We start from the raw sequence: 25,644 nt of genomic DNA, 5'->3' as shown, positions 1-25,644 counted from the left end.
TCCCCCTCCCCAAGTCACACAATCCAAATTTAGATTCACTTGCACTCAAATGCAAGGGCACTTCAACTGTCCCACCCACCTCCTCCCATCTGTGCGCTTTTGGGTGCTCTACATTCTATCACATATCCCTACTGTCCCCCCCCCCTCCCGATCAGAGGTGACCATTGCTGTCTCCTTCCTCTCCCTGGTGGCCAAGACCCAGGCACAAGGCAAGGGTATATCCCTGGATGTGTGCAGTGAGGGCGGCAGGAGGGTGGAGCTTCATTTGCTGGTCAGGCCCAAGCAGGACCAGCTGGGGAGGAGGAAGCTGGACAGCAAGGCACAGCACTCTCTATACCCAAATGAGTCATGAGAGTCAGCGGCAGTTCCCCAGGGGAAGGTGGAGGCTATAGGGGAATTGCTGTTTGCGGCAGCTGCAGAACTGGAACAAGGGTAGGGAGGCAGGCTTCTAAGAACTATAGCATGCAGTTTACAGTTCATGGTACAGGTGAAGCTGGAAAGGGGGCTTGTGGGCTTCAGGGATGGAGGAAAAGTCCAGAATTGACAGAATCTATTTTCAGGTCCTCTCTTCTCTTAGACCAGCCTTCTTATGGCAAAGGCAGCGACATTTGTAGGATAGGGGGAATGCCTGCCTAATCAGCATTTGCAGACATTCCGACCAATTAGTTACAATTATAGTATGGTAATCAGAAGGTATCCATATACCAAAAAGTAACGAAGCAATGCATTGTAGCCATCGATTATTTTATTGGTGAAGCATGCCTTTGTATATCAAGCAGACACAGAAATTATGCTTGAAGGTGTTGTTCTGCAACATGCGTCTCCCGCGCCCCCCCCCTTTATTTATGTTTTAATTAGATGGTATGCTTTGTAGGCATCTTGCACCCTGCTGAGGACCTAGAAAATAGGTTACTCCATCATTGCGTGCCACAGGGTAAAAAAAAAACCTCAACAATAAATATTTCATTAATTTTTCTTGATATTTATCCAAAAGAGGAAGCTCTTCAATAATCTAAGTCAGGGGTGTCAAACTCTATTTCATTGAGGGCCGCATTAGGATTTTGTTTGACCTCAAAGGAGGGGCATGGCCAGCTCGAAATCACTCGTGTCAGGGGTGCCTGTGGTAGCCAGAGCCAGAGCGGGCTTCGCAAGCTCCATTTTCAGCTGTGATGGCCTCTTGTAAACCTCTGCCAGTAAGCAGGCAGAGGCACCTTAGGCCAGTCCTTCATATTTCCAGATTGGCCCTGCAGGCTGGATCCAACCCCAGAGTTTGACAGCCCTGATCTAAGTTCTTCATCTTTTCTAAGATGCTGTTAGTTCAAAATGCTTTAGGAATCACATGCCTTCCCAAGCTTTAAGAAGGAAAGGGTAGCCTACGTTTTTTCTGAGCAAAATATGTTTGGGAATATGCATGGCTAATTATTATAAACCGATTGGTAAGTCTGCTGCTGATGCACAGAAGAAGGAATACAAGAATTTAAAAGTCCTAAGAGAAAAATGTTCCAAGTTACATGGGCAAATCCATGTGCTACGCATACATTAGCCTGAATGCATCTGGACAGTCTATTTTAAAGAGGGGGGGGGGGTTTGAATATAAAATGGAAAAATATTAAGCTGCTTAGGGAAAAGTATCTGTAGAAAATGACAACAGATGAAATTTCTTTTTTAAACTTCCCACTATAAAAATAAATTGGGATGCATAAAAATTAACAAATAATTTCAAGAAAAAATAAATACTGCCCATTACCCAAGATGATACGCAAATGACTGGTGGGTTTCAAGTGAATATTTTTACCTCGCAACAAATTCAAAGAAACAAAACCATATTAATTCACAATTTAATGGAAAAATAGAAACTAGGTGTAGTTAAATGACAAGACAAGTCACACTTAGGATAAGATTATGACCGCTCAAAGTATGAAATTAATGTCAGGGCGTTCTTGACCACCGCCAAATAGGATTTTAGATGCAATGGTGTTTGGTCCACTTCTTCCAAGAAAGTTATGCTCCAAAAATATGCAGCAGGCACGCTTAGTTTCCTCTTTGTGAGACTAGAATGTAGTTTATCAATCATTTTCTTCACAACTCAGTTTTACCCCATTAATTACTGCTCTGTCGCTGGACTTTTGGACCAATGCTTTGAATTCTTTCTTCTGGATTTGGCCGCTTCCCAGGGCACACTCCATTGTTAAGTGATGTTCTTCCTAGATTGAAGACAATTGAAAACAAACATGTAATTTAATGTTGTCTTTGAGTTTCACTTAACTCAAAATCACAAATGTGCAGAAATCATACCTTGTTGCCCTAAGTGTGTTTTTTTACTGTCCCCATGAGCATAATGTAAAATTCCACTGTTCCCTTGAGCGTAACCTGTAAAAAAAAGTGTATTAATTTCTGAACAAAAGTATTTAGAAATCAACATTAAACTTTCCCCCATAGATGTAATAAGTATTAATAAGTAATATTTACAGTAAGCATTACTAATTTTTCTGTTGGACATAGTTTGAAATATTGTACTGAATTTATTAGAGGTCACATTTTCTGTCACAAACACCATCCTCAAATTATGACATCTTTGAATGTGAAATCTAACCTTATCCCTAATCATAAGTACAAATAAAACAACAATTATCTGAAAGGGCACCAATAAGATATTCACTATAATTTCTTTTTTTTGTTTCCTTGCTTAATAATGCCCCATTCTGTATCTTTATTTAATATTGTTAGAAAGCAAAGGCTCCCCACTTTGTATACTTAAGCTTAGTTTTTACTTGATTTATCACATATCCTCTACAGACAATAAGTAAATCCTAGTATAAAAATCAGAGTGTATTAAGCGCTACTATCTGGATACTGTTTCTATTTTTTAAAACAAGTACCTCTTTGAATGATTCAGTTACCCAATAAACATTCCTCTTGGCTGCCATAAAACAATAAAGAGCAATTAATTAATTAATTAAACTGCCTAACTAGTTCTTCCTTAACTCCTTTATTTGGGGGTCCATTTAGAGGTCATAGTAAAGAGTTGTTGTCATGCCTACTTCACTTCCATGGAGATCAGTTGGACTTTAGTGTTTTAGGTATATTAGTTATTTAGTCTATACTATTAATATAATGGTTTCCCCAGAGCAATTCCTATTTTTAACTCACTATCCTTAAACACACGTATGCAGAAACTACATTGCTGAAATCAATATATCTTGATTTGAGTATCACACTTTATTATTTAAGAATGAAGGAATAGTGAATGGAGTTTTGAGTTATCCCACCTTGCTGATGAATTCCACTTTTTCCTTTATGAGTCTCTCCATGGGTACATGATTGAACATTCCCTGTATGTCCTTCACTGGTTCCCATTTGAGTGCCTGAAAGAAAGCAAATCTGAATTGTTTTTGGGATTTAGAATTACACAAAAGTGATATATTTAATATCATGCACAATTTATATGGTATAATATAAATAAATCTAAATGAGAAATTTCATATGTGGAAAAAGTAAGTACACCCCTACGTTTATCACTACCTCAAATACCTATAATTAAAAACAGGTGTACCAGATCAGATGCAAATGTTTACTACATTGTTAGAGAGGATCTGGGAGGTACCTGTGTTATTACCTATTTAGTTGGCTGGCAGCATCACTATACCTGGATTGAAAGAGCTCCCTGAGGCCTGCATAAAGATGATTTTAAAAGATTGCCAATCATTTGGACATCAATCCACTGTCCAGATTATCTACAAGTGAAGACTGCCAACCTGTCCAGTCCATCCCAGCAAGTTTAGCCTCAGAACAGAAAGGAAACTGCTGAAAAAAATCCCTAAGAACGCCAGAATTTCATCACATGACCTAAGCATAGCTCTCATGAGTGATGTCAAAGTATATGGATCTAACATTGGAAAGGAATTGTACCAGGAGGAAACCTTTGATGTTCAGAAAGAACATCAGGGCAAGAACCTAAGTTTGCTCATTAACATCCAGATAAACACTAGGACAGTGATGGCAAACCTTTTGGGCATCCAGTGCCCAAACTGTAACGTGTGCATGTGTGTGAATGTGCGCATGCCAGAGCACTGGAAATATGAAGACCAGCTGGCCATCAGGCGCATGCTGGAAACCAGAAGAGCAGCTGGCAATGGTGCACGTGCCCACAGAGAGGGCTCTGTATTCCACCTTTGGCATGCATGCCATAGGTTCGTCATCACAGCACTAGGACTTCTGGAACAATGTGCACAGGACAGAAGAGGCAGCGTTATTTGAACACAGCACCAGAAAACATGCACTGTCAAACAATTAGACCCTTGTCCCTCCTGGCTGGTGAAAGCTTCCAAGATGGTGACCATCAGATGAGCTCATGCAGTGATAAATTCCTCATTGCAAGAGAAGCCATACCTAGGACCTTTTAAGGAGGCCTTGGTTTTTCCTCTCCTTAAAAAACCATCACTTGTCTTTGGCTTATTATTATAATGTTGGTAGACAAATAGATTGTTATTTATGCTTCTTATTTTTTCTAACATAGGAGCAACTTACCATTTGTACCAACACAACCAAAGAGATTTTCGTTTGAAGAATATCCCATTAGGCCACCATTTCCGTTTCCATTTCCATTTCCATTAGAAGGCACTGAAGCAAGGAGACCTAATCAAAATAAAATGCAGTGGCGTCAAAAACAGAGTTAATTTTCTCAATAAGAATTAGAGCATTATTTTTAAAGAATCAATCCCATGCAAACACAGACTAACGTCTGTGAAAGTCATGAAAGTAAAAAGTGAAATCAAAGCTTTCCATCATACCTAATCCTCTGTATCGGGATAATTGTTGGTAGATTTGTTTCATCCTTTCTATATTCAATCGACTCGCCTCAGCATGATTTACCATTGGCTTGGGGTAATTTACTCCTATTATACATTTTGCAGCTTTCTGGACTCCCTCGGGGGCATTCCAAGGATCATATATATACTTTGCAGGAAAACCTCTGAGTATAGGTAGATACCGTCTTAATTAAAGAAAAAGAAAAGAAATTTTCTATCATTTTTATGGTTCATCATAATAATCCAGTATAATGTTTCATTTTAAACTGATAATGGTTTTTTACCTGATGTAGTCCCCGTTAGGATCAGTTCTCCTGCCAAAACCCACAGGACAGTAACAGTGGAAAAATTGCTGGAAAAATGAGCTACAAGACAGCCACATCCAACTGCCTGCATTCACACTCCAGTCTGCATCAAGAAGCAATTCTTCAAATACCTACCCAAAAAAACAAAACAAAACCACTGAATTAATATAACCCTGTATTTACTCTTCCTCCCCCCCCCCCTGGAATACAGTTTTAAGTGGCAATTTGTTGGCATGCTTGCTTTTAAAATGTCCATATCTAAGCACATAAGGAGAAATTGGAGGAGAAATACATACTCTATACAGTAAACTTTTGAAATGTGCAAAGTCAGCAGACAACTCATTTATCTGCAGAAAGGACTCAAGGTAGCTTACAAATTTATAAAAACAGATAGCAATAGCAATAGCAGTTAGACTTATATACCGCTTCATAGGGCTTTCAGCCCTCTCTAAGCGGTTTACAGAGTCAGCATATTGCCCCCACAATCTGGGTCCTCATTTCACCCACCTCGGAAGGATGGAAGGCTGAGTCAACCTTGAGCCGGTGAGATTTGAACTGCTGAACTGCAGATAACAGTCAGCTGAAGTGGCCTGCAGTACTGCACCCTAACCACTGCACCACCTCGGCTCTTGATAATGCACATACACTGCTGGAAACAGAATATTTAAAACCACTAGCATAAGCAATTAGTCACAGTACTACAGGACACTCTAATCCCCCAGATCAGCCTGTTTGTATTCTATCTAACACTATCTAACACATGTTTTAATGTGTTAAAGAGTGAGTATGGGACAGATGAGAGAAAACAAGGACATATTCTGAATGCTCATTATAATGCATAAAGTGTTGACTTACCACTAGGAGTTGCTACTGAGCTAAATTACTTTATATTATACAACATTTATAATGGTGACATCAGTTATATGCATTTACCCCACTGGTTCTGCATTAACTACGCAGCATACTACAAAACTATATTTTCTGACGACAAGTCTTCAATGTGGCTTCAGAATTGCAAGTAAAGGATAGTAGGGTTTTTTTTAATAAAGAGGCAAATATGTCAAGACTTTAATAATAATTAAAAAAAATTACATACATTATGTTCTGCAAAAGAATCAATCACAAACTGGGTATGCAATACAACTTTTCTTAACATTATTTAGAAACAAACTGGAATAACAAATCCTAAGAACAGTATCAACGTGTTGATTAGAAGAAAACTGTACCTTCATTCCTTCTTCCCAGCTAATCCACAGATCACCTCGCGTTAGGAAGCAAGCCACAGCATGTCTGGCAAGATGATGAATCCAGCCTTCCTGACGCAGCTGGGTCATAATAGCATCAATCCAAGGGAACCCTGTCCGACCCTCTGCCCACTTGGCCAAAGCCTCCGGATTTTTGTCCCAAGGAATCTGCACACATATGGGATTGCCTTCCATTTTATCAAATCGTGGATTACTAGTGGCTGCCGTGTAAAAGAATTCACGCCACAACAATTGGCCATAGAGGGAAAGAGGAGGAGAACTGTTCTTTTTCACCTGTAAATCATAAGATAGGGTTTAAAAACTCACTTTTTAAATACATGTCTTAAATACATGCAGATAAATCCCAGTGATCAATTCGTACCTTTTTGTACAAATCTGTTAATTTGAAGTAAAATAGACGGCATGATAAACAGCCAAAACGCAGATAAGGACTAAGTCCTGTTGGACTTGCAAGAAGGGAATTTGCATTCATTCGAGGTCGTTCAAAGTTTGCAACCCAAGCCTTAAAAAGAAAAAGGAAAAAAAAGGGGGGGGGGAGACTTATATTTATTATTTATTGATATTTTCTTAACAGCATTTTAAAAACCAAGCTTGCAATGGCTTTGTATCAGCTTCTCAAAATCTTATGCATATCATTTTTAACTCATTGAGTGTCACATTGCAAGACCGGGCTAAAGCGGCTGTGACTTTGAATTGTATTGCAGGACACATCTTCTACCACCGGAGGAACCCCTGTGCTCCATTTAATGACTGCAACTATGAATGCCAGGATTGTGGTTGTTGAGGAAGCGGTCATGTGGGCATCTCACTTAACAACCAGAACTTATGACTGATATTCCGGTCTCAACTGTGCTCATCAAAAAAGGATTACCCTTATATTTGGCAAACAACAAAGGTGAACAACATACCTTTCTTTCCAAATGTCTTTCCAATCTTGTGAGTGCTTCTGTTTCTCCTCCAGGCCAAACGGCAGAAGGCAATCCATCTGTATCAAAACCTATAGTACGGACACCAAAGTAAAATATTTTAGTCAAATGCTATTAGTCAGCTACCATCTGTATGAGTTATAAAACTTTGGTACATTAAACAATTGTTACACATATTTTCAAAGCACTGAACTGACCCAATGCTAAATTTGCAGGTTTTGATTACTTTGAATGATTTATTGAAATTTATTATTGAATACTGTATTATTCTTCAAATAATTTATTGCTCCTCAGTGCAATGACAAATATACTGAAATCTCTGTCAACTATTATAAATCCATGGTGAGTTATCAACACCCAATCTAGGAGCAAGTCTTCAAAATTTAACAACCAGGAACTTGCTCTTTTTTTCCTCACAATAAAGCAAAAATTTTCTATAAACTACATGGTTATTTGGAAATTCTACTTAATTATGTTATACACATATTCTAGAATAATGCCTATGCAGAAGCAAGCATTAATAGACAGTATCAGTTTCTTATAGAGAGTTTTAAGCAAAATTTTAAATGACAAGATCAGGTAGTCCTCAATTTACGACCATTCATCTAGTGATCATTCGAAGTTACAATAGTACTGTCAAACGTGACTTACTGACTTACAACTGTTCCAGCATCCCCGTGGTGACATGATCAATACACTTGGCAACTGGCATTTTAATTCATGATTGTTGCAATGTCCCTGGTCATGTGATCACCTTTTGCAACCTTCTAACAAGCAAAGTCAATTAGGAAGCCAGATTTACTTAACCATGTTACAAGCTTAATAATGGCAGTGATTTAGCTAACTGTGGCAAGAAAAGTCATAAAATGGAGCAAAACCCACTTAAGAACTGTCTTGCTTAGCAACAGAAATTTGGGGCTCAATTGTGATCGTAAGTTGAGAACTACCTTTTTTGTCTTCCAGATCCTTCTATTAGATTTATTATCTTCTATATGCAAACTAAGCAAAGTCTCCTACTTATGACCACATATTTTTTAATAATGCTCAAGAAATGGGGATGATATATCTTGGCTTACCTAGTTCTTCAAGTGATGGAACTCCGTATTTTTCATCATGATCGTCAGAAACTGGAGTGGCACATTTTGACATGACTTCTGCAGTGATAGTTTCCACAGGCATCTCCAATGGTTCCATTCTACTTATTAGAGTTTGGAATCTCTTATAAGTAAGAGGTGGCTGGCCTCCATTTAATTCTATAATCCTACATACAAAGAATTCAATGCCAGTTTATACTTTCAGAAACACTTTATGTTTATTATGCAACTCTATAGTATATTTCTTACCTTACCAGTACATTATGACATTTGCTTCATATTATGAATAAAGTTAGTAATTTCTCATTAGAAATATAGAAAACCCTAAGGGGCAGAACTAATATAGTAAATCCAATCATCTTAATACAAATGATTAATAAAATGGTCAATGACAATTTGGTTATTCTGCAAATGAATGAATAGATCCCTAGAAAAGTTACTTAACAATTGGTTACAAAGAAATTAGTAAAAATGAATCTAAACCACTTACAAATATTACAATTTACAAATAGCAATAGAACTTAGGCTTATATACTGCTTCAAAGTGCTTTTACAGCCCTTTCTATGCAGTTTACAGAGTCAGCATATTGCCCCCAACAATCTGGGTCCTCATATACTTTAACATATGACAATTCAATATTTAAAAAAACAAGTCTCTGGAAACTAGCGTACAAATTGGACGGGTATAGAAACCATTAACTTTCCACATTCGACATCTCATCAACCAAAGTAACAGAACAGCAAAAAATGATGGGTCGAGATGGGGATGAGCTGTCCATAGGGTTTCATGTTGTTTTTAAACAGAGGAGAAAGGAAGGAAAAGGAGATCTTAGGTGATGGTGTCAGTATTTGATTTAAAATTCCCTTTGAATTGTTCAAGTGGGAACTGCTATTTCCCTGGTTGAATTGTCTGTTTCAATTGATCTACCTACCTACCTACCTACCTACCTACCTACCTACCCATCCAATTTATTGGTTGCCCATCTTTCCCACAAAGTATTGCTTTGATGATGGGTACAAGTGAATTGAAGGATAGGTGGTCAGGGAGGGGATAGATGAGTATTGGGGAGGAAGTGATTAGCAAACATACCCCACTTTTGTTGGAAGAAGGGAGGTATGGCAGGTAAGGTTGAATAAGCTATTCCAAGACATGGATAATCACCAAATTAGTAGTAATCTGCACTTCTAATTGTCAACTTAAGCCAACTTAATACCTAGTAGAGAGGGGTGTAGTCATACTTAAAGATGTCATACTTGTACAGGGCCAAGGATCTGCTCTGGAAATTTTGGGGTGTAAATGTCTGTATCTGAAACTGGGCCACAGAGACAAACTGGAAGTTCTACCAGTGTACCTAGTTGCCAAATGGAATCCCTTTCTAGACTCTTGGAAGTGATTTCAGGACTAGTATGGTAAACCTAGATATTTATATCCTGGGGAACACAAGAATCCATGAATTCATGGCCTTCATAAAACTTGGGTCTGGCACAGACACTTTTAACCTCACATTCCTTTCAGAGCAGTTGAAAATTTATCTAGATTAGAATGAGATTATCCCCAAATGTTTCTGCATAGGGTGGCAAACTCCCTTTCAGGAAATGACAAGGTCCTCCTTTTAGCTGTTGTCATCAATTTACCTAGGATTTTGCTGACAGTCAACTGTCTCAGTCTTGATGCCTCATTAACAGAGTTCAACTGACCACAGGGGCATCTGACTGTATTATCTAGGATTTCATCCAGCCTGTGAATTCCAAGGAAATAGAGGGTGCTTTCTAGTATGATCTCCATCACCGTTTTAGACATGACCGGGCCGGGGAGGGGGGGGGATTAACTAACTGGATCTGAAAGCTGATCAAAATTTCTCTTGAGAGGGTTTTTTCCAACAGCCTCAAAAGAAGCTATATGCAACCTTTTCTGGAGACGCTCTTTGAATCCGGTTATTTTTGACAATTATTACTTTTAAAGTACTGGTTTTAACTTACGAAGTACCTCATGGCTTGCATCTAGATATATCCAGGGCTACATTATCTAGTCAGAATTGTCCTGAACAGCAAGACTGCACTGAAAGAAGCCCCTGCTGATAACCTAATTTGTCTGGCTGTTAGCAGGAGGGGTTCTTCCCTGTTACAGCGTCAGTTCTCTGAAACAGCTGGTTTCAGGCTTGCCTCCTCTCTGATAACAGTCAAGGAATTAATTAAAGACAGCTTTTCCATAGGGATTTTCCCTATCATACAAATATCACCCAATTTTCTACTATGGTTTCACATCTCCAATGTTTAAAATATTTTTATTTTTAAACCTCTCATGACCATTTTAATGTTACATTTGTCTGAATCCTGTTACTAAGGATATTTTATTGATCTTTATCATGGATGTTTTATGTTTTTACTGTACCATGAGTCAATTTGTTGAATTCAGCAGTATACAAGTTTCGTATGTAAATATAAATGTTTCATAGTAGTTAAATTAAACTGCTAAATTTGATTGGCATCGAAACCATCCATTATGCTACTAAATAATTTTTAAAATTGATATACTACAAGAAACTACTGTAATAAAAAACGTTGACTCAGAATTATTTTCTATCCTCTATCGGTATCAGTATCTATTCATACTACATGAAAGATTATTTTTCCCTTTTACACTTAAGAAATTGGTATCTTACTTGTCTAAGTCATATAAGGTATGTGATATCCGTACAATGACTTCCAATCCTGCTTCAATGGCCAATTTCTTAATTGCTGCATCTCTCTCCTTTCCAAATGGTTCAGAGTCATATTCAATAGAAAGTTTTGAAATATTCCATTCCTATAATTTCAAATAATAATGTGATTTTTAAAACAGCAATTGTCCCACGTCAACAAACAAGAAAGAATAATAAATATCCTGAATGCATGAAAACAAATGGCTAGATTCAATAGCAAATGCAGAAAAAAATATTCTCCATATATAAGCCAAGGATTCTGCTTCAGAAGATTTTAAGCAAACTAGAGAAAAGACCGTAGCCCTCCTTTTTCAAATATAACAGAACTAAACCTATAAAATGAATATTACATTAAATTATATAGTAATTTGAAAACCCTTAGAGAGGTTTAGCCCCACTTTCCTAGAACTGAACAGACTTTACCATTCATAATTCAGTATCAATATAGGATCTTCCTAAGATTCCAAAATATATTTTTATTACTCCCCTCTTAAAATGTCTATATTCATAAAACTGGATTATATGCAATTAAGGCTTTCCTTCCCTCTTTTATAGGTGTGTGCTCTTACAGTATGCTATTTTTGTCTTATTTGAATAGATTTTACCAAGAGATAACAAGCTGAAAGAATGAAGATAGAACAAAAATCCTCATGAATACATTCTTGCAACAAGGTACAAAAGTTTAGATGTTTGCTTCATCTTTATAGATGGTCGCCTCATATTTATATCTAATATATCGAACCACATTATAATATGAAACAGTAAGAAAAAAATTAAAAAGTAAGCAATCTGACTAGGTTTTTATTTTTAAATCCCAATGTTGTGATGCAAATCTTAGCCAAGTTATGCCCATTAAATATGGTCAATAAATATTGCACAGATTACTTTTAAGTATAATCATAGTATTCAAGTAAGTTGAAATACTTTTGTACTTGCTTCAAATCATCTTCAAATAATCAAAATTTACCTTGAAAAGCCTAGGAAATACATCTGCAGGCTGTCCTCTAATCACAAATAAACGAGAGTTTAGTTTTCTTAAGTTGGCATCCAAGTCCTCAAGACATTGAAGGAGAAATCTGAAAGGAGGATGACATAAAGGAAGTTTTTTTTTAAAAAAAAAGTTTGCTGCAAAGGCAAGATTTGTGCAGAAAGAGTTATAACCAATCATAATATATTATCTTGGTCCTAGAGATTACAGCCACCATATAAAAATATATTGTAGTGTAAGTTTGTGTATGTAGCTTCTATAATATATTCAGAAATCCTTACAGACACTGTCAGAGATGATGTAATAATGCTGTCATTATACAAATAGAGGACTACAGCTGAAAATGTGCAAACTTTGATAATGATGTACAGCTATTTCAAGTATTTCAGGTCAATGTTCATTAAAACCCAATATAGAAACTCTTACAATTCTGCTATAGCAATAGCAATAGCAATAGCAGTTAAACTTATATACCGCTTCATAGGGCTTTCAGCCCTCTCTAAGTGGTTTACAGAGTCAGCATATCGCCCTCACAGTCTGGGTCCTCATTTCACCCACCTCGGAAGGATGGAAGGCTGAGTCAACCGGTGAGATTAGAACCGCTGAACTGCAGATAACAGTCAGCTGAAGTGGCCTACAGTACTGCACCCTAACCACTGCACCACCTTGGCTCCTCTAACAAATAAAAATAAAAAGTTAATTGGAAATTTCTTACTGTATACTGATACTGCACCATGTCCAACCCCGCCCGAACTAGTGCCCGCGGGGTTCTGTACTCCAGTGGGGGACATTCTGCATCTCCATCTACAACCTTTTTGGACTCTCTTTCGTTTTTTGAAACTGAGCCTCTCAGGAGAGCAGGAGGCGGGGCTACAAAAATATTAAACTCAGTCCTTGGGCAGCAAGCTGATGTTTCTCTTCTCTTCTATCTCCCTTCATCCCATCCCTAAAACAAGGTGCTCCCTATTCATAGTATGTTGCTGTTCACACTAATTCAACTATTGTTTTTCAAACATTCTTCAATTGCACTAATAATAGTTATGCTATTTTAAAGTGACTTTAAACTGATACTGTACAAAAATACTGGTTCTAAAGGGTTACACACAGTAAACATTGGTTATCATGTAAAAAAAATATTTAAAGAAAAAGGCAACAGCAGTCTCTTAAAATGCTAAATACTCCTTATGTCCTGTGCTGCTGGTCTTCTTGAACCACCCCTCCTGCCCCACCTCAGTAACAGGTTGTTTACCAAAGCTGTAGAAACCTGAAATCCCTGCAAGGATTTCTAATTTGATCATGAAGGGAAATGTGTCCCCACCATTCTCAATAACTACCGGCGTCAAACAAGGCTGTATTATTTCACCAATGCTCTTCAATATAACCATGGATTGGATCCTCAGACAAACTTTTAAAGACACACCAGGCGTTCAAATCGGGGCTCAGCTGTCTCTCACGGACTTGGTGTATGCTGATGACATCGTCTTCTTTGCTGAAACAGCCCAAACCGCCCAAAATACCCTGGATGCATTACAAGCAAATGCTAACGAACTCGGTCTGGTAATAAATGGTGCAAAAACCAAATTCATTTTCACAGGCACTCAACCAGCTCAACTGCACCTCGAAGGCAACCCTATCGAAAGAGTAGACACGTTTAAATATTTGGGGTCGATCATCGACAGCCAACGTGTAGTGGCTACAAATGACATCAAAAGCCGCATTGGCAATGCTACAGCCGCATTCGCCTCTTTAAGGAAGTGCCTGTGGAGCCAAAATGACGTGACGATTGCGACCAAGATGAGGATATTTAATGCTTCCATCCGCACAATCTTACTGTACGGCTCGGAATCGTGGACTTTACTTAAAAGCGACCTGAACCTATTAGAACGATTCCAGCTAAGATGCCTGCGCAACATTCTGCACATAACTCTACGGGACCGATGGAAAAACGAAACGGTATTGCAGCTGTGTAAAAACCAAACTACAATCGAACTTTACCTAAGAAGACAACGACTTAGATGGTTTGGACACGTTTGCCGTATGGACAATAGCCGATTACCTTACTGATCGATTAACTCGCTGCGACCGGATGGGTGGAAAATCGCACGAAATGCCCCAAAGAAAACGTGGATATCCCAAGTGGCTCACAATCTTCAACCACTCCATTTCTCGATAACCGATGCCCAACAAGCCGCCCTAAATCGGAATCAATGGCGTGCTGTAATCCGTGACGTCCTGCCCCTGGCCTTCACAATGCAACGGTCACTGCCTTATGGACGTTGACATTTACGAAGATTAAGTCCAAGTCCAAGTCCATGGTCAAATGGGTTATCAGACAGCAAAAAACAGAAAACCAAGTTCTGTTAATTTTTTTGCAATTTGATTATTGATAAGGGGTGAGACATGGGAAAAGGTTTTTCAATTGAAGCAGTAGAGAAGGTGTCAAATTACATTATGTATAACAATCATTTTTTTCTATACATGTCCTTAGCTTGCTACCACAATTGAGTCCCAAATTTCTGTTGCTAAACAAGACGTTAAGTGAGTTTTGCTCCATTTGACCTTTCTTATCACAGTTGTTAAGTGAATCACTGCAGTTAGGCCAGTTACACAGGTTCAGTTAATCTTTTCCCATTGACTTTACTTGTCAGGTTTCAAAAGGTGATCAAATGATCCTGGGACACTGCAATAATCCTAAATATGAACCAGTTGCTGAAGCATCCGAATTTTGATCACATGATCCTGGGGGAAGTTGCAAGGGCCATAACTCTGAAAAATGGCCATGACACTTTTTTCAGTAATTTCAAATGGTCCCTAAATTAATGGTTGCAAGTTGAGGATTACCTACATCTTTTTCTTTTTTTCTTTTATAAATTAATTTTACTTTTACTTTTTATATTTTCTTTAGTTTGCATTAGTTTTTTTATCTTTGCATTTGTAAACTTTAATAAAATTATTCTAAAAATACAATCTGTATGGCAATACCTTCACTATTATGACAGGAATCAAACAACTCTATATAACGAAATATATAACTGGCACTAATTATCCCTCTGTCTGAACTAACGTGCAATTCTAAAGTTCAGAGGATAGTAAAAAAAAAGTCCAGAAAACTATTACGTGTCCAACATAAGCTATTGGACACAAAATCTACCTTAACAGCACAACAGATCTGGAAAAAATTGAAGAATTCTAATACGATATTAACCAAAATGAAATAAATCTCTATGTATAAGATTCTGCTTCAATAACTCACTTTCCTCTTGACATAATGGTTATTTTAAGCACTATAAAAAGTTTTAAAAGTTTAATTCCTCAAACTTCATTTTTTCAAGATGTTAATAACATCATTCATTTGAAAATATAATGATGGCCAAAATAAAGAAAAACAGTCACTTGTAAAGATTGGAAAAGCCAGGAACATCTTGTAGCTGAATACAGTATGTATGATTGGAATTTCAGCTGTACTTTAAATCTGTTGATTCACAAACTTACAAATTTTGAATGATTATCAAAATTCAATATAATGCAATACTATTTAAATACAAAAATACATGAACAAGTACAGTATTGTCTTGTTTATGTCTTATAACATTTTTAGACTATTGAACAGAACTGGCAGGTTTTTTATTTTTCAAAACTACACATAGCTATTGATGAACTTTAGCTTGCAGATTATAGTTTAATGACTGTATTAAAGAGTTTCACTTAAAAGTTTTTTTAAGTGTCTAAAACAATTATTTCCCCCCATTTCTCAAATTTGAGCACAGAAAATTTTTGAAAGAAAAGTGACAGCTATGAGCAAAATATTCTAGTCTATCTTTACAACTATTGTAGCAATAGTTCTGGCCAAACACCATGAACCAATGCTTTAAACCATGGGTGTCAAATCTGTGGTGTTACATTGCTGTCACGTGACATTTTGTGACGTTTTCCCCATTTGCGAAGCTAGGGTAGGCATCACCTGTGTGCAAGTGTAGGTTCTAGTTGCTGCTACTGTGGTTCGCTCAGGGACGCGCTGCACACATGCATGCACAGTACTAAAAAATTGCTTCTGTTCATGTGCAGAAGCAAAAAACAAAATGACGGCACCTATAGTGCTGCCGAGAGAACCGGTTCAGGCGCGTGGCAGGCTGAGTTATTACCTACTTGGTCGAACTAGTAGAAACCCACCTCTGCCTGCGCATGACACATCCAGCCCACAGGCCGCCAGTTGACACCCTTGCTTTAAACCAAGTGTAAGAAAAAAACTGGTGCTACTGTAAATCATTTGCACACAACAAGTAACCAGAATCTATATGAAGATTTGTAAAGCTTTTCTATTATTAACTATCAAAGGACATAACAGTTCAAACATTATAGTTATACAGGTTTGATAACATTTTCAAATGTATATATGCTGATTCAAATGCAACAAATGAATCATGCTTTTTTTCCTGCCGTTTCCAATAATTTGGTGTAAATACTCAAAACTGACTTTTGTAACATACTCAGGAACATGATGATGTATACCTAACCTGTCTTTCAGATATAGAATCCATATTAGAAAGCACTTACATTTTAATAAATGCCTATGTTTTGGGGATATAGTGTGCTGGCTCTGAGAGAACCACAGAGAAACCTTAATTTTAAATACTAATCTGTATTGTTTTAAAAATTAGCCCTTCGTTTGTTATGTCAGAATTAGCATTGTTTTGCTATAGAAAAGTATTTTTAAATTAGAAAAAAGAAAACAAGCCCCTATGATTAATTTTTTTTTTAATGGATCCTATGGGGAGCATAACCAGTTGTAGAGGATCATTCCCCATTGAATTTGCTTGTCAGAATCTCAAAAGGTGATCACATGGCCCCAGGACACAGCAATGGTCATAAGTGTGAATCAGTTGCCAAGCATTTGTATTTTGATCACATGATCATGGGAATGCTGGAAAGGTCGTAACTGTGAAAAATATTCACAAGTCATTTCTTTCTGTGCTGTAGTAACTTTGAACAGTCACTAAATGAACTGTTGTAAGTCGAGGATTGCCTGTATTATGTAAAGGAAGGAATTAGATTATAGTCAAAGCTAGGAATAGTTACTTAGAATCTAAAGCGAGTACTTATGTTATAGTGATAACTTTTCTTCATGTATCACATAACTATGCTTTTTACTGGTCCACAAAGAAAGATAACATCTACTGTAATAAGATAAAGATATATCATTTCATCCTTCAAGTCCCTTAAACATTCTAAAGAAAGACAGCCAGTTTAATAAATCTTTGCTAGTATTACCTTTGGTGTGTCTCTCTTATCCAGTTTTTTTACATGATTTCTAAAGGCTTACTTCAATATGAATCAACAAGAACGGTTTTTTAAATAGGCCATTGCTCTAGCAACCAGGCAAGGCTGCTTGGACTACTCCCGTCACAATGACCTACTTTAGAGATCATGCTACGACACAGTTTCATAACTTGAATTTCAAGTTCACCACAGTGTTTTGAAGAGATCAGGCTGTACTTTTAAAGAAAATCAGATGTTTGTTAGAAAGTAAATAAAAACTTACTAAACTAGTCTACAGTATTTCATACAACTGCATCTTTAAAGCTTAACCAATTTAAATGCCAAATAATACAGGTGATATGAATTATTGTACTACTGATAGAAATGTACTATGAAGCTTTTCCATTCATTGTTCCTCCATTCTTACTAACATGTAATCAAAATATTTACTGACAAAGATAGAAGACGTCTATGAAGATACATACTGATTGTAGCCAAACTTGGTTAACATCGGAATATCTACCCAGACATCCCTTTAAAAACAAAACCTTCTCAAAGCTAGAAAAGATCATGGATCCCTAAATAACTCTTCTCTGACACAATTCTGCTCTGTCAACCTAACATAGGGCTGGATAATATTCTAGGCCTAAGAGATTTACCATGTGCTAGTATAGACCATCAGAAATATACATATTCGACTCACTAAAATACATTGTGGAAAGAAAAATCTGGCTCCTTTCACAGAGCAAAAATGGGAATCCCTTATCAATGCAAATGCAGCTATTTTTACTTCTTTTACAGCCCTTTGGTGGCTAAATAACAAGGAATTTCAAAGATCACAAAAGCTATGGATTAAATGTTACAGACTTACATTTACTACAAAAAGTCAAGATGCAATAAAACAAAAATCTTTTATTTTTATTGGAGGAAAGCTCAGGATTTAGAAAGTTTTGTCCCAAAGCAAAATTTTTAGGGCTGGTTATGAATTATTAAAGACTGATTCTTAAAATCAGCCAAGTCGCAACATAACTTTTAATTATGAAAATATGGCACAAAAATATATATCATATATATAACTGACTTTCAAATAATTGAATAAAAGGTTAATTTCCTCCCAGTTTGCATCAATCTTAGCAAGAGTAAACCTACTCTGTATAAATAACCTAAATTAAAATCCTATTCTACCCAGACTTGTATGGTTCTAATCCTGCTGTTGAAAGGCATGTTTCACCTGCATAATGATTTTTAAGTCAGCAGCACAATCAAAGCAATAATACATTTTTTTCTTTGTCAAAATACTTTAAACCTAGGAAACTCACCTCCTTCCCAGAAAGCACTTTTTAATTATAACATGGGATATATAGTAGTTGGGCAAGTATAAACATTTGTGAGCAGCGTAATTTATTTTGCAAGCTGTGCCAGGCAAAACAAAATTCTACATTGCTGAATAAAGGGCATTTAAAAAAAATGTTTAAACAAAGTTCTAATTAAAATAATATAAACAAAAAATTCCTAAAATGTACCAATAATATTTCACAAATAAATTTATTTGCAGCATAGTTTTTCTAATTTAATAGAGACCTATATTGAGAGAAACGTTTAATCTGGTAAGAGAATCAGCAACAATTAAATAAACCATTCTACATATTTTGATTTTCATTATTAACGTTAAGATTTATGCATTTGTATCTCGACTTTAGAAAGTAGATAACTGACAGACAAAGATACTGATGACAGATGGCTATCTCAATTCTTCCTAAATGTTGCATGTCGCTTCAAAAACAACTCTTGGTATCAAAGTCCCTCAGGAAGTGACTTTGTCTATAAGCTCATTCCTGTTCATTTTCCTCAAGATAAAATTTTCATTTTTGACATTCTGAAAACAAATACCCTAATGCACTTTCTTACAAAGCTAACCAGAAGGTAGGTAGATAGAGAGATAGAGAGAGAGAAATACAATAAATAGGTAGGGATAGAGAGAGAGTAGGTAGGTAGGTAGAGGCATAGAGAGAGCGAGAAATACAGTAGGTAGGTAGGGAGAGAGTGAGTAGGTAGGTAGATGTTGCCAGGTGATTTATCCATGTGCTGGAGAAGGAAATCACTGACAAACCTTAAAACTTAGTTTCTGCTGGTACAGCATTTGATCAATGTAATTCTCATCAGTTAGAGATTTCCAAAAAGGGTGGGGGGGTTGCATTCTGCAAACCTCCCAAAAATGACCCATTTTTTGCAAAAACGGGCCTCTTCTGTCAAAAAATTGCATGCATAGGTTTATAGGGGCTTATAGAGTGCTGCTGAGGGCTCAGAGGGCAAAAACCAGCCTATTTTTGCTCATTTCTGCCCTCCCCAGCCCCCAGGAGCTCTCTGAAAGCCTTCCTAAGGCTATGCACGGCCATTTTGGTGAAGGGGACGGGGCTTTGGGAGGCAAAAAATGCTGTATTCGATGTATAAGACACACCCAGATTTTCACACTATTTTTTGAGGAAAAAAAGGTCCATTTTATACTCCGAAAAATATGGTACTTACTATGCACAAATGCTATATGACAGATATATAATTGATGACATATTTTAAGACAAGAGTTTCCCAAACTTTTCAGCTTTGTGTACTGGCAGGTGGGCAGGAGATGGCATGTGGTCGCCCATTCCTTCTGCAGCCTGGTTCCAAAAAGCTGAGGGCCCAGTAGTGGGCCCTGGCTGGGGGTTGGAGACTGAATTAAGAACCAGGAGAACTGTGTACCTTAATACTGTATTTATCATTTTTGTGCCTAAGCAGGATGCATTACTATTTCAATTAATTAACTTCTTCTAACCCTCAACACATAGCACACCTGCAATTATTTAACTATTGGTTGGTTCCATGCCAATAACATGACATGCTAGGAAAAAGCAAAAGTTCCCTAAATTCCTGAAGATCTGGCTCTGTCCCTGGCATTAGAGTTTTAGAGCTCATTGTGATCTTTTGATTTTTATTTGTATCAAATTGTTTTCTTTTATATTATATGTTGTTTTAAAAAAGCTTTTTTATTGGACATGTAATATTTTACAGGAATAACCCTCAATAAATTGTTAGTTGTGAGGATATCCCTAATTCCATGCCAGTTGTATATGAATATGAAATAAACCTTAAGACAAAAGAGCACAATTTCACATAGATTAAAACAGATTAAAATGTATTTATCACTTCTAGGCAAGCTGAGGTTACAACCCACCTGAAGTGTTGAACATAATTTTGTGCCCCCTGAAGGATTCTATCACAATTGTGAAAACTGGTTGCAATTTCCCACTTACATTTTCGGGGTGAATCATACAACTTGCAGTTCCAGAGCTCAACTATCCCAAGATCACTTAAAAATCACAATTCTTCTCACCATTTTAAATTGGGACAAAAACTCCTAAAATATAATTAGCCTTACTTTTGAAAAACTACTATTTTGGTACAGAAAATACTAATTTTACTTATATCAAATTTCTGCCTTTGTATGGTCAACTTGCTTGTTTTTGTGACTAGCCAGATCCACATGGCAACCATTTCTTCAAATTCTGAAATACATGGGACTGGATGACTCCTGTTTTATAACAATAAGATAAAATACTTAATGGATATTTTATTGTACCTGGGGAACTCTGTATTTTTAGATCAAAAAATAGAACAATGCTTTATACAGCATTTAGTAAATAAAAGATATTTTACACAAGAGTCACAGAAACCTTAACAGAACATTTAACAAAGATTTCAAGGAGGCAACTTGCTACAAATGTATTTTTCTTAATTTGTTAATAAAGAAATAAAGCACATTCAGAAAAAAAAAGGAATTACACAGTAAGACTTCTGAATACTGTACTAGTTTTTCACAATATGAATACCACCGCCTATGCTACAGGAAAATAATGAAGAGAAAAGAGGTTAATGATTGCTATATGTCACAGCAGGCTAACAATTATGCACAGCATGTCAGTAGGTCAGTTGTAATGAAATTCATTCATAAGTTTAATATGAATTTTGCACACAACTTACTACATCACAAACTAATGTTTCCAGTATACCTCACTTCATCAGGCCCAGAATTTTCTGTACATTCTAAGCATTTCCTCTTCATTTACTTCTTTCTCTAGGATACCTTCAACAGCCTATGGTAACATGCAGAAGAAAAGTGAAATACAATTCTTGCTAACCTGTGAATAGACCTATTGAATAGACCTATGAAAGTAACCCATGCATGCATGCTCATTCTAAAGCAAGGATCAAGGCATAAAATCATTTTCAAATATTTATTAAGGCTCAGTGTTTTTAGGATACAGTATTTTTTAAAGTCTGAATACAATGTTATGTTTGTCTTTGTTTTGACCTAACAATAATCAGAGTTATAGCACTGTTTTATAATGGCAAGAGCAGTAGTAGCTACTAGGCAAGAAAAATTGAATGAAAAATAAGGCTATTTTTCATAATATGGATAGTGCAGCTTCTTGTGTGACTAACAGTAATTGCCTGGTTGTGGTATCCAGAAATTTTTTCAGGCCTTTGTAAATCCAGTGTTAAGCACTTAAATGTCATTTATTTGAAATGCAGTTCTCCAAGGATTCTGATTTTTCTAGAAACAAGTAAGCATGCTAATACTACAATTTGATTCACTGTTGATTTAGCATTTCATGCAGATAATGTTCTTGGTTTGTAAGTTACAGTAAGTTGTGGATGGAATTGCCTGGGTTTGTTAGACCTCTCACTATTAGGGAGACCAAGAGAAAGAGATTGTTAAAATGCTCTATTGAAACTGTACCAATTATACCCATATCAGTTACACCTCAAAAGATGCCTTGCATGTTTGGAAAAATTGTCTATTGCTGACTGAGAATGGCTTTCTCCCATAACACTTTCATGAGATTGGCAAGGATTAAACTTCTGCATGCAAAGTAGATGCTCTATTGCTCTACTGTTGAACAATAGCCACATTCTACACTTCTGCTATGGCTGAGTATCTGCTTTCCATACCCCCAAGGGAGTACAAAGTTTACATTCACCATGCTAAATTAAATCCATAGCACAGCATATTCTAATTGTACTGCTTTTTTAAAAGTAAGAAACAAAACCAAATACGGTAGCTAAAAATACTACTAAGGAATTTAGCAGAATCGGTTCCAACTAACAAATGATGTTGAAAGGCATGAGCCTTTGTGATAAGGAATAGGCTTCTGAAGCTTCCACTTGATCTAATTTTGATGCAGCTCACAAAAGCTTATATGTCTATTCAATACACTTCCGTTAAGCACTGTATTCAAACAGGCACATCCAACATTCTACTCTAACTGGAGAATTTTGGGCATATCTTTCACAAATTTTATGAACACAGTACTGGTTATGATTGGAATGCAAGTGTGTGCATAGCAACAGGAGGGATTGCATATGTCATTGTTTCTTTGCTGACAGCACAGGGAAAGAGACTGGAAAAGATCCAATTAGGAAAATTACAGGTCAGGGTAAGCAAAAGTAGGGATAGCAGCCTGACCATTATACATAAAACCAAGCAATAAAACTAAGTGTCTTTTACAGTGCAAGGAAAATAATGTGGAAATCAAAAAAACACGCACACGTGTGTCTTATACAATTTTCATCTGATGAAGCCTTAACAGAGGTTACCCCGCTCTACTCTTTCAAGAAATGTGATTACAAACATCCATTTTGGATCAGCTATAAAAACACTAGGATTTAACAGAGCCATCTGACGTTTTGACATCGCCAACACCAGCTACCTAACACCAATGATTTGGTATTAACTTCCCAAGCTTTTCCCCCACTCCATGCCATAAGAAAAAGGCAGCGTACCCTTTGGGGGTTTATGCAACCTTTTAGGCCTTTCCTAGGAAGCAAGGGCTGAATTCAGAAGGAAATAAGCGCCACTTATCGAGCCCCGTTTCACCCCAAACAGGCGGGAGAGTCGCCACCCCCTCCCTCCCTTCCCTCCTGAACGCTGAGACGTCAGAAACGATTCCGAAGAGGCCGCGGAGACCCGAGGTTGTATAACGAAGCGCCAGTGCGCGTGCGCAGCGATTCCGAATTATTTGGGGGGGGGGGGTGTTTGAAAAGCGATCAGCTCCCTCCAAGGAGCCGGAGCCGTCGCCTCATGCCCACTCACCTCCACCGGTTGATCCCCACGTTGGAGGACCCCGCGAACCAGGGGTCCAGGATGTAGACGCAGCGCACCGTATCGGCCCCCTCGATGACCTCCCTCAGCGCTGGGTTGTCGTGGAGTCGAAGCCCCTTGCGGAACCAGTGCACCGAGTTCACCCCCATCTCCGGCAGTCGGACGGATTTCGCCGGGGTGGGTAAGTGGTTGGGGCGGCGGGCGGCGGGGTCGGCTTGTCGGGTGGAAGAGCGTCGCTGGGCGTTCAGACTTCGCGGCTCATGTCGGGATAGAGATCCCGCTTACAAAAAGGCCCGTTCTCCGGTCGAGGGCGGAAGATTCCGCTCGAGCTGCGTCTCTCTTAAGCCCCGGTGGACGCAGCGGCTGCGGCGGTGGAAGCAGCGGCTTCGGTGGAGATGGCCGCCAGCGGGAAACGCATCACCCCTCTTTTTCCTCTGCCTCGCACACCCACTCGCAGCTGGGGAAGGAGCCCCACAGCGTTCCCTAAACGCGGCGGCAAAGAGAGAGCGAGGGAGAGAACTAGGTAGGGAGCGGCTCGGTCGCGAGTCTCCTTCTTCCTTCTCGCCTTTTTCCTCCCAATTAAAGCGCTGCCTCGCCTCACCAGTTGAACGCCCTTCCTCTCCTCTCCTCGCCGTTCGCCCTGTGACTCTATGCAGCCCGGCTGAATGACGGGGTAGGTGAGCCCCACCCTCTTCTCCTCATTGGCCCGGCGGATCCACGTGATCGCCGCCGCCTCACGTTTCTCAAACGTGTTTTGCCTGGTGGGGGAAGGGACGGTGGGCCTCGTCGCCGCGGCGTCAGGCAAGACGCGGTCCGAAAAGGAAGAGGCGGCAGCGAGGGGTGGCCGTCCTTTCGGAGGCAGCCCAAAACAAGCGAGGATAAAGAACGGGGGGAGGGGGCTGAGTGGCTCTTCTCACCCACACCCTCTGTCACCTCCCCCACCCTCCCCCAAAAAGTGAGGTGAAGCGTGGAGGTTTCTATGACGAATCCGGCGAGGATCCGTGTAGAGCACGCACCGGGAACCCGTGTATCTCCCTTAAGTGCTCCCCTTCCCCCGCGCTTCTTTCTGGATTGGGGTGTGTGGATTCTGCGTGTGCCCGCTTGCAAGGTTGCAATAGGCAACTGAAGCCAAGAATCGGAGTCTTCAAAGATCTGTGCGCGTGTTAACGTGCATCTTCTTGGCTGTGGTTGATCATTACATAATATCATTATGAAATGGCCCGTTGTAAATGATACTGTGTGTGTATGTGTGTTTGCAGACTGTACCACGCTAACTGCCCCGCAGTTGATGGCACGTGATACCTTAAAGGCGACTTTCACCGATTAAAAAAGAATAATGCAACAACAAAAGTGCGTCTGTTACTTGTAAAGAATCACACTTGGAAACTCCTTTGGACAGGGAGGGGTTTGTGTGAACATACATAGGGACAATACAATAAATGTCTCATAACTGAAGCGTGATTTAATATAGCAATGGACTTAGTTCTTATGGAGAAACTAACGAATATTGCTTAATGTGCACCAGGAGTCCATAATCTCAATCTAAATAATGAAGATATTAATAATATTAGATCTAAATCTGTAGTAATCCTAAGGGGTTACAAAACACAAAAGCATTTTCCTGCCCTGTGTTGGAGAGTTTTTTGAGCCATATAGGATATTATTTTAAATCAGATGCAGCCTACAAGCCATCCCTAGTTTAAAGGATGTAAGACAGGTAATGTAGCATAATCAGTTTTGTTTTTCAATCAAGAATGCGTAATAAGTTCAGGGGAAATGACTAGGAAGGAGGTACTGTAAAATGTTTGTGAACTGCAGCATCAGCTGCCTGTGACAGTTGCCTCGCTCCCTGATGGTAGGGATTAATTTAACTAGAGGTATTCAGACTAAGAAAAAGGGAAGAGTAAAATGAAGGCACCTTAACATTTGTATGATATAGCTCTGGATTTATTGATAAGAATAGCAAATGTATATCAGGGATTCTTTATTTTTAGAATAAAATCAAGAAAGACATTTTAGAATTAACCACAATGATGTCATTTAAAATGGAGGATAAATAATTCCCTTGTTAACTTTTGAACGTTTAAATTGCATAAGGGGTTTAATGGGTTTTTTGGGGGGGGGGGGCAGATAATACCATTAGTACTAGGAAGCTATTAAG

At 38.2% G+C, this 25,644-nt stretch overlaps 1 protein-coding gene across 1 annotated transcript; it reads right to left on the bottom strand.

The window, feature by feature from the left end:
- Window positions 1-1,824: 1,824 nt before the first annotated feature.
- On the bottom strand, window positions 1,825-24,126 carry CRY1 (cryptochrome circadian regulator 1). Its single transcript, XM_014053731.2, has 13 exons — window positions 23,475-24,126; window positions 12,068-12,176; window positions 11,062-11,204; window positions 8,381-8,565; window positions 7,287-7,375; window positions 6,740-6,880; window positions 6,340-6,651; window positions 5,093-5,244; window positions 4,791-4,993; window positions 4,528-4,635; window positions 3,270-3,365; window positions 2,296-2,370; window positions 1,825-2,204 (listed from the first exon to the last, which is right to left on the bottom strand). The coding sequence occupies exons 1-13, from the start codon at window positions 23,630-23,632 to the stop codon at window positions 2,101-2,103; spliced, it is 1,875 nt and encodes a 624-aa protein (XP_013909206.2). The 5' UTR covers window positions 23,633-24,126; the 3' UTR covers window positions 1,825-2,100.
- Between the last annotated feature and the right edge of the window lie 1,518 nt (window positions 24,127-25,644).

Source organism: Thamnophis sirtalis, unplaced genomic scaffold (assembly GCF_051295495.1).
Source record: "Thamnophis sirtalis isolate CommonGarterSnake01/CBP01778 unplaced genomic scaffold, rThaSir2_p1.2 scaffold_9, whole genome shotgun sequence".
Taxonomy (NCBI): Eukaryota; Metazoa; Chordata; class Lepidosauria; order Squamata; family Natricidae; genus Thamnophis; species Thamnophis sirtalis.
The sequence above is the reverse complement of the archived record's forward strand: the minus strand, read 5'-3'. Positions and strand labels throughout refer to the sequence as shown.